Source organism: Typopeltis vanoorti, chromosome 5, assembly GCF_054136105.1.
Source record: "Typopeltis vanoorti isolate ZY-2024b chromosome 5, IOZ_Tvanoo_1.0, whole genome shotgun sequence".
Lineage (NCBI taxonomy): Eukaryota > Metazoa > Arthropoda > Arachnida > Uropygi > Thelyphonidae > Typopeltis > Typopeltis vanoorti.
In genome coordinates this window covers 83,468,590-83,482,908 of record NC_143553.1, presented here as the reverse complement: position 1 = coordinate 83,482,908, position 14,319 = coordinate 83,468,590, and the positions used below count along the sequence as shown (strand labels likewise).

The 14,319-nt window shown below is 35.4% G+C and overlaps 1 protein-coding gene across 2 annotated transcripts in view; it reads left to right on the top strand.

Moving 5' to 3' along the window:
• The window catches only part of Kdm5 (Lysine demethylase 5), a 561,081-nt gene that overhangs the window by 415,484 nt on the left and 131,278 nt on the right, over window positions 1-14,319 (top strand). For both annotated transcript variants that reach the window (XM_090393222.1, XM_090393221.1), the window contains one exon: window positions 6,030-6,271. In XM_090393222.1, coding sequence (XP_090249348.1) covers window positions 6,030-6,271 — 242 coding nt within the window. The remainder of the gene's footprint in view (window positions 1-6,029; window positions 6,272-14,319) is intronic.

Genomic DNA, 14,319 nt, shown 5'->3' with positions numbered 1-14,319 from the left:
GATATACAGTGGAGTCGACAGAGACCAAAGAGCAAAAGCAGGAGTAATGTTTGGATTCATAACTCCCTTTCAAAACAGTTAAAACATTATAAATTATGGAATGAAAGAATAATAGAAGCTAGAATAAAAATAGATAGAGGCTATTTAACAATAATTGGTTTATATGCCCCAGAAGAAGGAAGAGAACAGGATAATATTGATTTTGATAATCAGCTACAAAACATATATAATAAAATAAATAAAAATGATTAAGTAATTTTAGCAGGAGACTTAAATGCAAGAATTGGAAACACAAAAATTAATAATAATATAGGAATACATGGAGAACACACTCTAAACAGAAATGGTGAAAAATTGATTGACTTTGTAGTTTATAATAACCTAAAAATAATGAATTCCTTCTATAAACATAAAGACATACATAAATATACTTGGGCAGCAAGAGGATGGAAATCAATATTAGATTACTTCATATCAAATGAAAAGACATCAAAATTTTCACTAGATGTTAGAGTTCACAGAGGATATGAAATAAGCAGTGACCACTTCCTTGTTAAAATAAAATTAAGATTACCACCTAAATGGCTACAAGTAACAAGAACAGAAAGAAAAATTGAAACATTTGTTTATAAAACTAGACTATTGAATGACACAAATGTACAATGGCTATATGAACAAAGAATTAACCAGTATCTAGATAAAATAAAACAAAATGAAGAAATAGAAATAGAATGGCTTAATATAAAAACGATACTAAATGCAGCAGCAAATGAAAGCTTAGGAAAGACCAAAAAATTCAATAAAAGAAAAAAAAAAAAAACTGAAGATCTGGGATGATACAATCAAAGAAATAATCAAAAAGAAAAAAGAAGCCTATCACAAATGGTTAAGCAGTAAAAGATTAGAAGATGAAATAGAATATAAAAGAATAAGAGCCATAGCTAAAAGAGAAGTCAGAAAAAGATATAGAGAATCATGGAATAAATTTGTTTCTAATTTAGAACATGATTTATATAAAATAAGACCTAATGTATATAAGATTTTGAAACACCTAAATGCAGATACCAAAGAAAACATAAAATTAAACACTGAATTGAAATTAGAAGAATTTCTAAATTACTACACAGAACTGTGGACAGACAAATATTTTAAAAAAGACAACTGGCAAACAATTAACGAAAATGAAAAAGAAATAACTGAAGAAGAATTAGAAATCAGCCTGAAAGAAACAAGAAACGGAAAATCACCTGGAGAAGATAAGCTAGGTTCAGAACTATATAAATACGCAGGAACAAGATTCAAAGGAAGACTTATTATTTTTAAATAAAATTTACTCAACTGGTATCCCCCCAATAGAATGGAAAAAAGCAATTGTGATTCCTATCTTTAAGAAAGGTAATAGAGATGACCCTAAAAACTATAGAGGTATCAGTATACTAAATTCATGTTATAAAATATACAGCAGAATCTTAAATAACAAACTAATGAAATATTCCGAAAACTTTATTCTAGAGGTACAAAATGGATTTAGAAAAGGACGATCATGTATAGACCCAGCCTTCTGCCTAAAATTAATAATAGAGAAAAGAAGAGAATATAATTTAGAAACACATATTGCATTTATTGACTTTGAAAAAGCATTTGACAAAGTTAAAAGAAACATATTATTTAACATATTAAAAGAAAGACAAATACCAAATAATATCCTAAAAGCTGTCACAAGTATATATGAAAATAATCAAATACAAATAAGATTAAATCATGAGTAAAAATTTACATCAAGAATTAAACTTTCACCTACAGTTAACTTAAACACTCTCCTCTTTGCAGACGACCAAATAATAATTACAAATTCTGAAGATAACTTACAGAAAGCTATTTTAAATCTAAATGAGATATCCAAAGATTATGGTATGATAATATCAACGGAAAAATCAAAAACTATGGCCTTTTAAAAGACAAGATCCAGCAAGAACTAAAATAGTATTATATAACAAGATCTTAGAACAGGTGAATTCATTTAACTACCTAGGATGTATGATCACTTATGAAAATGAAAAAGATATAAACATAAAAATTGCAAAATATTTAAAAATAACAGGAGTAATTAACTCTATATTTAAACCAAACCTAGTTCAAAAACAAACCAGGCTAAAAGTATACAATACATTAGCCCTACCAGTCTTAATGTATGGAAGCGAAATCTGGACAATAAAACAAAAAGACAAACAAATATTAACAACAGCAGAAATGAAGTTTATGAGAAAAACTGCAAAGTATACCCTATTTGATCACAAAAGAAACGAAGATATTATGAAAGAATTAAACCAAGAACCAGTAATTGAAAAAATTAAAAAATATAAACATAGATGGATGGAACACGTTCAAAGAATGAAAACAGAAAGATTACCAAAACAAGCCTTAAAGTACAAGCCATTAGGAAAAAGAAAACCAGGACGTCCTCTTAAACGATTCAACGATGACTTCTAAGGCCGGAACAGGCCATAAGGAGTATTAGGAACAAGAAGGAAGAGTTTTTGGCCATGGTTGGCACTTCCAGACCACAGGTTATTGGTATTAGGGAATATATTGGTGAGAATGATCATAGGTTCTTGACTTGGGAGGTGGCTAAAGGTGTGGAATTTTCAGTTAAGACAGGGTACATGTGGAATTATCGGGCTGGAAAGTATGACAAGCTTAGGAGTTTGATTGGTTCAGTGCCATGGCATGTACAACTGCAAGGACTAGAAGTTGATAGTGCGTGGGAGGCAGTTAAGAAGTGTTTGCATGAAGCAGTGGCTGACTGCATACCTAGAGTCCGAATAATAAATCAAGTAGGGGTTAAATGGATGAATAACACCATTAAGCTTGAGCTGCAAAAAAAAAAAACAACTATGGAGGGAATTTAAGGAGAAAGATGACCGGCAGGCACATGAACGGTATAAAGCGCAGGCCAGAAGGGTAACGAGTGTGGTAAGAAAAGCAAAAAATGATTACGAAAGAACATTGGCCATGCAGGCTAAAGAGGATCTTAAACAGTTTTTTAAATATGTAGCAAGTAAAAGGAAAAATGTACATGGCAGAATGATTTTAAAGAATGCCGATGGTGGGGAGGTAACTGAATCAGTTGAGATAGTTGAGTTACTGAGTGAGCACTTTGCAAGAATATATCATCCAGGTGGTGACAATGCAGAAACGAATAAACCAGTAGATTATACGGGAATTGTGGTGAATGAAGTGGAGGTGAGTAGTCTATTGCATAACCTCAATGTCAATACATCTGTGGGATTTGATGGTATACCAGCTCGTGTTGTATGAGAAGCAGCTGAAGAATTGTCAGTACCTTTGACCATTTTGTTTAATTTGAGTCTGGGTTAGTCCCGAGGAGGTGGAAAGAGGGGGAAAATAGTTCCACTGCATAAAGGTGGTTCCAAGACTGCTGTTGTGAATTACCGACCGATTAGCATATCAGGAATCATTGTCAAGGTCTTAGAGAAATTAGTCAAGAAAAGAATACAGGATTGGATAGATGAAAATGGGATATTGTATGGGGGACAACATGGTTTTGTGAAGGGTAGATCATGCCTCAGTAAATTGCTCACGTTTTATAACACAGTGACGGCTGAACTGGATAGGGGTAATGATATAATACAGTGATACTACTGGACCTTGCCAAGGCCTTTGACAGGATATCACATGGAACCCTAATCAGTAAACTGGAGCAAATGGGGATAGATATAGGGTTGGTGAGATGGATAGGAGGGTAGTTGAAGGAGAGATACCAGAGAGTGGTTTATTCAGGAGTGGAGTCTAAAAGATGGCTTGTGACTAGTGGTGTGCTGCAGGGCTCTGTTCTTGGACCACTGCTTTTCAATTTGTTCATCAATGATATAGGAAAGGATTTGAGAGGAAGCGTTCACTTGTTTGCTGATGATGCAAAGTTGGGTACAGCAATTGTGAGTGCACAGGATGTCAAAATTTTACAGGATGATTTGCATAGTTTGGAGGACTGGGCTAGGAAAAATGGATGTCAATTGAATGTGGCAAAGTGTAAGGTTATGCACTTTGGGGTGAAAAGAATAGCAGCAGTATATCGCATTGGTGGGACCGTACTCCAGGAGATTGAGGCCAGGGATTTGGGAGTGTTGGTGGATAAGGAATTGAAGTTTAGGGGGCACATTGCAAAAGTGACTAAATCAGCTCATGAAATCACTTGGCTTCTGAAAAATTCTTTAACATGCAGACAAACAAGTTGTTGTTCCTCTGTATCGAGCCTTGATAAGACCCCATCTGGACTACTGTGCCCAGTTATGGGCACCAGGGTTTCTTTGTGATGGGGAGGAAGTGGAGAGGAGTGACGAGTGACCAAGATGATAGCAGGTCTGTGGAATGAACCTTTTGAGAATAGGTTGAGGATTTGTGGGTTGCAGAAATTGGATGATAGGCGAAGGAGGGGTGATATAACTGGGACATTCAAATTACTGAAAGGTTTCTATAAGATTGATCCAGAAGATATTTTTGAAAATATGACTGGTGGTGGAAGGACTAGGGGCCATGCATGAAAGCTCGGCAAGAGCGTGGTTGACAAGGGTGTTAGAGCTAGGTTTTTTACTTGGAAAGTGGTGAATGAGTGGAATAAGCTTCCAGAGTCTGTTATGGGTGCTACGACCGTGAATGAGTTCAAGGCAAGGTATGATAGATACTGTGTCAATGTCGAATAGTTGTTCCAGACATGATGTTAGGGCCTCCCTCGATGAGTCTGTCGACTCCTTGGAGTTGACCGGAACAATAATAATAATAATAATAAAAACAGGAATGTTCTTTCTTGAATATAATAAATTCCACTACTGAAGATGAGATCCAGGCATTCAGATTGTTGTCTAGATAAATTCACATCTAACAGAATACTTTAATTCTATTTAATCAAATGAGGTTCATTGCCAGTCTCATATATGCTTTCATCTGATGGTGAACTTCTATCCATGCTGAAAGTTTTCATCTATTATTGCTGCATTATTTGGTAGTGATGGGGGAAGCAGACTCTGGAAGATCTAAAGAGGAAGAACTTATTTCAGATTTTAAGTGTGATACAATGTTAATTTTTTTTTTTCCATATAAAATTCAGATGCATTAATAAAGGAAGTAAAATTATTAATATATAGTGCTGTTGTTCTCTCAAATCTATGAAACCATCATTGGATTTAGAAAGAAGACAAGTCATAGACTTGCCTTTTCTCTAAACTTTAGCCAAAATGACTTATAGCAATGTTGTGCTTACAAAACTTACAACAGTGCACTACAACATTAATAAAGAGTCCACTTCATTATTATTATTATTATTATTATTATTATCTTTGTCTCATATTGTCACAACAAAAGCATTTTCAAATGACATGCACACATACAGACACACAGCAAAAGCAATTGGAGTCTTTAAACTAGTGCTTTTTTATTTTATGTTACAACATTTTAGAGTTACACCTGCTACAAAAAGGTAGTTAAGAGAGACTGATAGTAAATTTAGAGTGACTGATGATTAATTCACCATGAAATATTACAAAAACCAATGAAACACATTTTTGTGTTTTTGTGAATTTCTTTAGATTGTTGACTTTGTTGAAGCACTTCTAATTTTGTAAATTTACCGTTCATCCCACAGTGACAATGGTAGATTAAAATAATGTGTTTTAAAATCTGAAAGCAATGTTCTCTGTGAAGGCAGAAGGTCAAATGGTATATTGCCTGGCATGGATTTAAATTTCATTTACTAGAGAGATCCTGTCAATTTAAATGTGCATACAATCACAAAACAGTTGATGGTCTACTTTATGGTTGTTCTGGATGGGTGTGTGTGTGTGTGTGCGCACACATTTGTTCTGTCCTTGACATGGAATAATTGCATGCACCTGTTTGTAACAGATATTCTGCAATCTAAAATAAGCATTAATATACTCTTAAAAATTAAAGTAAAATCATCATTCCTTAGAATTGATTTTTTTTTCAATCATGTATTATTTTTATTTTTTCAGTGAACTGCATTCCCCTTCCTAAAGCAGCTAATTTAAAAAAACAACAGCAAGCTGGAATGTCACCATCACAAGTAGCACACCTAGCTAAAGAATTGAAATTTTTATGTCCATTGTGTTTACGATCTCGCCGTCCTCGTGTAGAAACGATACTGTCTCTTTTGGTATCTTTGCAGAAGCTTCCAGTTAGACTTCGTGATGGTGAGGCTCTACAGTGTCTTACAGAAAGAGCAATGTCTTGGCAGGTGAGACAATAATACATGAATATCTGCGAAGCATTAATAAATGGTATATAGAAATAAATTTCCCTTTTTAAATTTTGATGGCTAAATTTCTCTTTTAAAGGTTTTTAGGAACCAATATAATCTCAGTTATATTAAATGTAGCTTGTTTGGAGTAGTCTATTATAATATTATACAGTGGTATAAACTCTGAGATAAAATATTTTTCACCTAACACATTGTCAGAAATACTTTCATTTGTTGTAAACAACAGACTGGGAAGCTTACTAGTTTCCAAAAAGTAGTTCTTATATTGTGCTTTCTTACTGGAAAGTATTTGTGGGATGTGTACGTATAAACAAAACAAAATTTCTTTATCGATAAAAGTGAATCATGATGCTTGCCTTAGAATAGTAGTGCTTTGTATAACTGAGGGGAGACCTCCACATAGCCTTTAAAGGAATGCGGAGAACAGACCAGGGCTTCTGACCTAATGTCCAATCCTCACCTTCTCGTGGTGCACCCTGTTGGATATCTACTTGGATAATGAATGAATGAGGACGGGCTGGCAATTTGGGATTTAGCCGACCAAATTGTATTCTTATTGGTTAAACCAAAATAAAAAATGATGGTACAACATGACAAAATTTCATGCCTGCTGGGGCATTGCCCGGTTAAACAAGGCCCCCGTTGTTTTTGCCGAACAGCAAAAAGTCAGCTACTGGAACAAATCTGAAAACAAACCCCAACTTAACATCACCAGAGTTAAAGATCGGTACTATCAACATAAGAAGCCTGAATGGCTTCTTATGTTGATAAAGAAATGAAGGTAGCTGAGGAATTAGATAAATACGAGATCGGCATAATAGGGGTGACTAAAACAAAAAAGACAAAAACTGGTAAGTCTTTCTGAGCAATAAATACAAAATGTTATATTCAGGAAATGACAATCAAGGAAAAGAAGGAGTAGCCATAGTATTCAACAAAAAATGTGAGGCTAATCTTCTTGAATGGCAGCCAGTCTCAAGTAGAGTAATGTGGGCAAATATGAGAATGGGGAACTGGACAATGAGACTTATTTGTGCCTATGATCCTACAGAAGGTTCTACTAAGATAGAAGTGGAAGAATTTTTTGAGGCTTTAGAAAAAGCAACTGACACAATGAAAAAGGAAAAGTTGGTCCTTGTTGGGGAACTAAATAGCAGTGTAGGAATGATTGTGAGACATACAAAAATATTTTGAGAAAATTTGGAGAAAAGAGCAAAGCTAATAATAATGGCAAATATCTGTTAGATTTTTGCTCAGGACATGGACTGGTTATTGCTAACACCATGTTCCAACATAAAAATGTGCACAAATTCACATGGAGAACAGCGGCTAGGAATAAGAAAAGTCTCATTGACTATGTTATTGTTGATAGTGAGTGTACAGTAAATTTGAAATTGGAAGTGATTACTATTTAGTCTTGAGCAGGATAAAATTGAATTTCGTATTGAAAAGAATAACATCTAAGAAAGTTTTAAAGCGAATAAAAGTTGAGCAGCTCTCAGATGTGAACTGTAGACTAAAATACACAAAGATTATTGGAGAAAAAATGAAAGACTTTGAGAACAGGAATGAAACCTTCCTGGTGGACACAGGAAGTTAAAGAGGCAGTGAAGGAAAAGAAGAAAGCATATCAAAAGTTCTGTCAAATAAGTCAGCCTGTGCTCTTAGAGAATATTGAGACAAATGCAAGAATGCTAAACACTGTGTAAAACTAGCTAAACAAAAGTCATAGGACGACTTTGGCAAGAATATAGAAAATAAATATCAAGAATGTGGCAAAATATTCTGGAGGTTGTTGAAGAAGCTTGGGAATGGAGGAAAGAGTGCTGTAAAAGCAGTTAGAGATGATAACGTTGACATGAAAACGGTAGAAAAAGATATCCTTGAAGTATGGAGTAATTACTTTGAAAAATTGCTAAATGAAACAAGGAGTGATGACAGCACAGTGGTAAAAAACACTGACCAGGCATGCAGTCAGGAATACATATCCATACTTGAAGTAGAAAAAGCCATCAAAGCCACCATATTCGACCAGAAATGCTGAAGTATGGTGGTATAAGAGTCTTACAGGGGCTGCACTGCATAGTTCAGAAAGCCTGGACAGAGGGACGAATTCCCGATGATTGGAATAGAGCTCTCATAGTACCCATATATAATAAGGGAAATAAAATTGAATGTGAGTATTACAGAGGTATTTCCCTACTGAGTGTTCCTGGCAAGATCTATGCAATTATACTTGAGAAACGGTTCAGAAGAATTGTGGAAGAAAAGCTTGGTGAAGAACAAGCTGGATTCAGGCCAAATAGAGGCTGTCATGATCAGATCTTCACTTTACGACAAATAGTCGAGAAAGCATGGGAATATAACAAAGATCTGTATTTAAGTTTTGTCGATTTGGAAATGGCATATGAGAAGGTGCCAAGAGAGAGAAGCTATTCAATACGCTACAATTATATGGTGTCAGTGGGGCATTATATCAAGCAATACTTTGTCTTTATTTGAGTTGTAAGTCAGCAGTTAGAATTGAAGGAAGTACAGGAAGATGGTTTAATGTTAAATCTGGTGTGAGACAAGGATGTACATTATCTCCTCTGTTATTCATTTTCTATATGGATCATATTATGAAGGAAAGTGGTATTAAACATGATATCAAAATTGGAGATGTTAATGTCAGCTCTTTGCTATATGCAGATGATGTTATACTTCTAAATAAATCTGCTACAAGTCTGAAAGATTCTCTGACTAAATTGAATAGCTGTTGTAATAGATATGGTATGAAGGTCAGCAATAAAAAGACAAATACAATAAAAATAGGCAGAATCATTGAAAATGTCAACTGTGTTGTGAATGGAGAACCTGTGAACAAGAAAACATTTTAACTACTTAGGCACGATTTTTACTGAAGATGGTAAATTAAATGTAGAAATAGACAACAGAATCAGCAAAGCTGGTATGTTTGGATGTCAATTGAATAAATTCATATGGAATAAGAGAGAAATTAGTCGGAACACTAAATTAGCTCTATACAAGACAGTGTTCAAACCAGTTTTAACTTATGGATCTGAGATCTGGGTCAGAAGTAAAACAATTGACCAAAGACTAGAGACTCCAGATATGAGAGTCCTGAGAAAGATTAGCGGCATGAACAGATGGCATCAATGGCGATATACTGATTACATTCGAGTTATGGGTTCGAGTTAATTAAAAACAAGGATATTAGGAAAGAACTTGACATTGTCAGCATCCAGGAATGCATTAGCAGAGCTAATCTCAGGTGGTATGGTCATTTAAACAGAATGGGTGAGGAAAGATTAGCAAAACAAGTGTTCTCTGCCAGGTTGGCAGCAAAACGACCCAGAGGAAGACCGAGATATAGGTAGATTGATACAGTTCAAAGTTCCTTAGACGATAGAAATGTAAGATCTGATAATGTTGGAGTCTTGACTAGTAACAGACTGATTTGGAGGAAAATTGTAGATAGGAAGTTAGTAATGATGTCATTTTTTTCATGTAGTACTATCATATCCTCTACACCCCCTTGAGGGTACTATGCAGGAATTTGATGATGATGATTGTTGCATCATAGAAGACTACTACTTGCTACACTAACATTACCATCATGAGTTGGTGGTATTGTGCTCCACTTCAAGAAAAACATTTTACACAGCTACTTATCTTACATAGTGAGATATTTTACTCATTAACCTATATTGATGTGCCACTGTCTGCTGGAGTTGATGATATTCGACCTGAAATGTTCAAGTATGGAGGTATAAAAGTCTTACAATGCACTGCATAATTCAAAAGGCCTGGACAGGGACAAATACCAGATGATTGGAGTAGAGCTCTCGTGGTACCCATATATAAAAAGGGAAATAAAATTGAATGTGAGATTTACAGAGGTATTTCCCTACTGAGTGTTCCTGGTAAGATTTATACAAGTATACTTAAGAAATGGTAAAGAAGGATTGCAAAAGAGAATCTTGGTGAAGAACAAGGTTCAGGTCAAATTGAGGTGCTGTCAGGAACAGATTTTCACTTTACAACAAATAGTTGAGAAATCGTGTGAATATAAGAAAGATCTGTATTTAAGTTTTGTAGATATCGAAAAGGCATATGACAAGGTGCCAAGAGAGAAGCTATTCAAAACAATACATTTGTATGTTGTCAGTGGGGCGTTATATCAAGCAACTTTATCTTTATTTGAGTTGTAAGTCAGCAGTTAGAATTGAAGGAAGTACAAGATGGTTTAATGTTAAACCTGGTATAAGACAAGGATGTACGTTATTTCCTCTGTCATTCATTATCTGTGTGGATCGCATTATGAAGGAAAGTGGTATTAAACCTGATATCAAAATTGGAGATGTTAATGTCAACTCTTTGCTTTATGTGGACGATGTTATACTTCTAAATAAATCTGCTACAAGTCTGCAAGATTCTCTGACTAAATTTAATAACTTTTGTAATAGATATGGTATGCAATAACAAGACAAAGACAATGAAAATATGCAGAAGCATTGTGAATGGAGAACCTATAAAAGAAAAAAACATTTCAGCTATTTAGGCACAATTTTTAGTGAAGATGGTAAATTAAATATGGAAATAGACAACATAATCAACAAAGCTGGTATGGTAGGAAGTCAACTGAATAAATGTATATGGAATAAGAGAGAAATTAGTCAAAACACTAAATTCGCTATATATGAGAGGGTGTCCAAACCCTTTTAACTTATGGATCTGAGAGCTGGGTTAGAAGTAAAACACTTTACCAGATATGAGAGTCCTGAGAAAGATTTGGGGCATGAATAGATAGCATTAACAGCCGTATCATATTTAAAACAAGTATATTAGTAAAGAACTTGACATTGTTAGCAGAGGTAATCTCAGGTGTCATGGTCACTTAAACAAAATGAGAGAGGAAAGATTAGCAAAACAAGTGTTCTCTGTCAGTTTGGCAGAAAAAAGACCCAGAGGAAGATCAAGATATAGGTGGATTGATATGGTATAAAGTGCCTTAGAAGATTAGAAGATAAAAATATAAGATCTGACAATGTTGGATTCTTGACAGGTAACAGATTGATTTGGAGGAAAATTGTAGATAGGAAGTTTGTAATGATGTAAATTTTTCATGTAATACTATCATATCCTGTACACCCCTTGAGGGTGCATGTCAGGAATTTGATGATGATGATGATGTCTGCATATACAATTGCTGACACAGTGTCCAAATTATTAATTAGGATACTCTGTATGTTGATATTAATTGCAGTCTTTGTTTGTCATATATAAAAGCCTACATAAGTTTATTTTTATTAATATTACAAACATAATATTACACGTTCCAATAACATTACATGCATTTAACAGTGGAAGGAGTTACTCATTTTCAATTTTGGTATAACATTTCCAGATAATGCAGTGTATATGAAATGTGGTCATTAGTGAGTATGGGTAGTTTGTGGGGAGGGAAAGAAAAAATGGTGTCAGAATATCAGAAATGTGAGCTGGTCAACTTGTAGGATGAAAGTTATGGAATGTAATCAGGATTTCTAATGAGTTGGCATGGTGAATAGTGATGCATGAGCAAATGAATGTGTTTGAGCACCAATGAAAGTGTTTGAAGGTGTGATGGGATAAGAGTTTTTATTATTATAATACTAGCACCTACATGGAGTCCGAAGACCCATTGCGGGAGACCCAATCTATCATACCTCTCCTTGAACTCATTAACAGAAAAAAGCACTCACAACTGAGTGCTTTTTCAGTTAAAAAAAAACTCTGGCAACCCATTCCACTTATTCACCACTCTCCAAGCAAAAAATTTAGTCCTCACACCCCTTACTGACCACACCTTTATTCAACTTATAGGGATGACCCCTTGTTCTGGTCCCTCTAACACTTTGCTAGAGGGACCAGAACAAGTGATGATTTCATTAGTGAAAATGTGCTGAAACATTTCCCCTGCATCTATCCTATAAAATCCTGGAAGCAACTTAAACGTTTCTATCATGTCCCCTCTTTTTCTCCTATCAGCTAACTTCTGCAATCCACACACCTTCAATCAATCCTCATAGGGCACATTCTACAGGCCACTCACCATCTTGGGCACTCGCCTCTGAATCCTCTCCACTGCTTTCACATCCCAAGAAACCCATGGGACCAGATTTGAGCACAGTAATCCAGATGTGGGTGTTCAAGGCCTTATAAAGAGGAATTACAACTTCCATATCTCTACTTAATATGTTCTTCAATAGCCAAGTAATCTTATATGCTACCTTAGGAATATGTTGTCTAAACTCTGTCTACCACCATCCCTAAATCTCTAGCTTCTTCTATTTCCTGGAGGACAGTGTGCCATCATTGTGATGCACAGCTTATAATTTATTTCCCCCAAATGCATAAGTTTACATTTCTTGGCATTAAACTGCTACCCATTAACTTTTGCCCATACTGACAGCGTATTTAATTCTTCCTTCAAGCTCTCTACATCACCTTGATTAACTATTCTCTACTTAATTTTTATCATCAAACAACTGAATATTTCCTTTTTGGGTCATTTTTATGTCATTTATGTACAAATTAAACAGCAAATATTCCAGCACTGAACCTTGTGGCACACCACTAGTCAGACACTAGTGGTGTGCCACACTAGTGTTTTTGCATCGATTCTGCCCCTCCATATATGACATCTCTCTAGCAGCCACCCTCTTATCCACTTAGCCAGTGTCATATATCCACATTTGTTCTAATTTGCGTAACAGTGTTTCATGCGGTATTCTGTCAAATGCCTTTGCAAAATCCAGAAAAATCATCATGTAGCCATTTCCTTTATCCAAGTCAGCTGTAACTCTATCATTAATAAGTCATGCCCTGAAAGCCATGTTGTCCCTCATACAGTATCATATTTTTATCCAATCATTTTTGAATTCTCTTTTTGATCAATTTTTCCAATACTTTCACCACCACACCTGAGATAGTGATTGGTCTATAGTTTGTTAGTGTAATCTTAGAATGCAAGGGAATTATTTTGCCCTCTTTCCACTCCCTTGGAACTCTACCAGAGCTGAGACATAAAGAGTGTAGTCACGGGCATTGCCAGTTCCCGTGCACATTCCTGCAAAACCCGAGCTGATAACCCATCTAATCCCATAGCTGTATTTACATTGAGATTCTGCAATATCCTAAGAACCTCCAATTGATCCACCTCTGTGGATCAATTGGAGGTTCTTAGGATATTCCCACATTAGTGTCTGTCACACAGGTCAAAGCAGTAACCTCACTAGGAAGATGTATGCTTGCGAAGTGGGTCACTCAGTAACTCGCCTATTTTATCTGTTTCTCTCTTCTCATGACCATCATCACTCATTAAGGTTAATCATTCATAGTTATTCTTCCATTTACTTGCCACATAACAAAAAAACTCTTTGAGATTTTCTTTGGTCTGCTCAGCTAAATTTTTCTCATAATGTGCCTTCCCTGGAATACTGGTCATCTTTCTTGTCTGAGCCTTGTAATACTCATGATTTCAGAAAGGTGCTATGCTGGTCAGCTTTCTGTTTATATACCCTCCACAGCATTAATGATATTTCTCATCCATCTAACTTCTTCCTGATTAACCCTCCTTACCTGATGTATACAATGTAATACTGCTTTCTCTGGAAGACCCTTAACTATCTGTCATGCACTACTAACATCCTTACCCTGCAGTGTTTGTGGTACAGATTTTAAGTAAGCATGTCATAATCACCTGCCTTGTAGTTCCACAAATAGCCCTTGTTGATAGAGTATTCCTCATGTTTTACAATCTCCCAAGTAAGACCACATGGTCACTTTCACCAGCTGGAGGCAATGTTTGTCACCTTGGTTATGGATAACTCTTCTGATCTTATGACCAGGTCCAATACTCTCTCACTCCTAGTCCCCTGCATTACATGCTGCCTTAAGTAATTATCTCTCATCAGGTGTATAAATTCTGTTTCCTTTTTGCCTTGTAATTGTTCTTCCTTCCGGTCTATAACTCAATA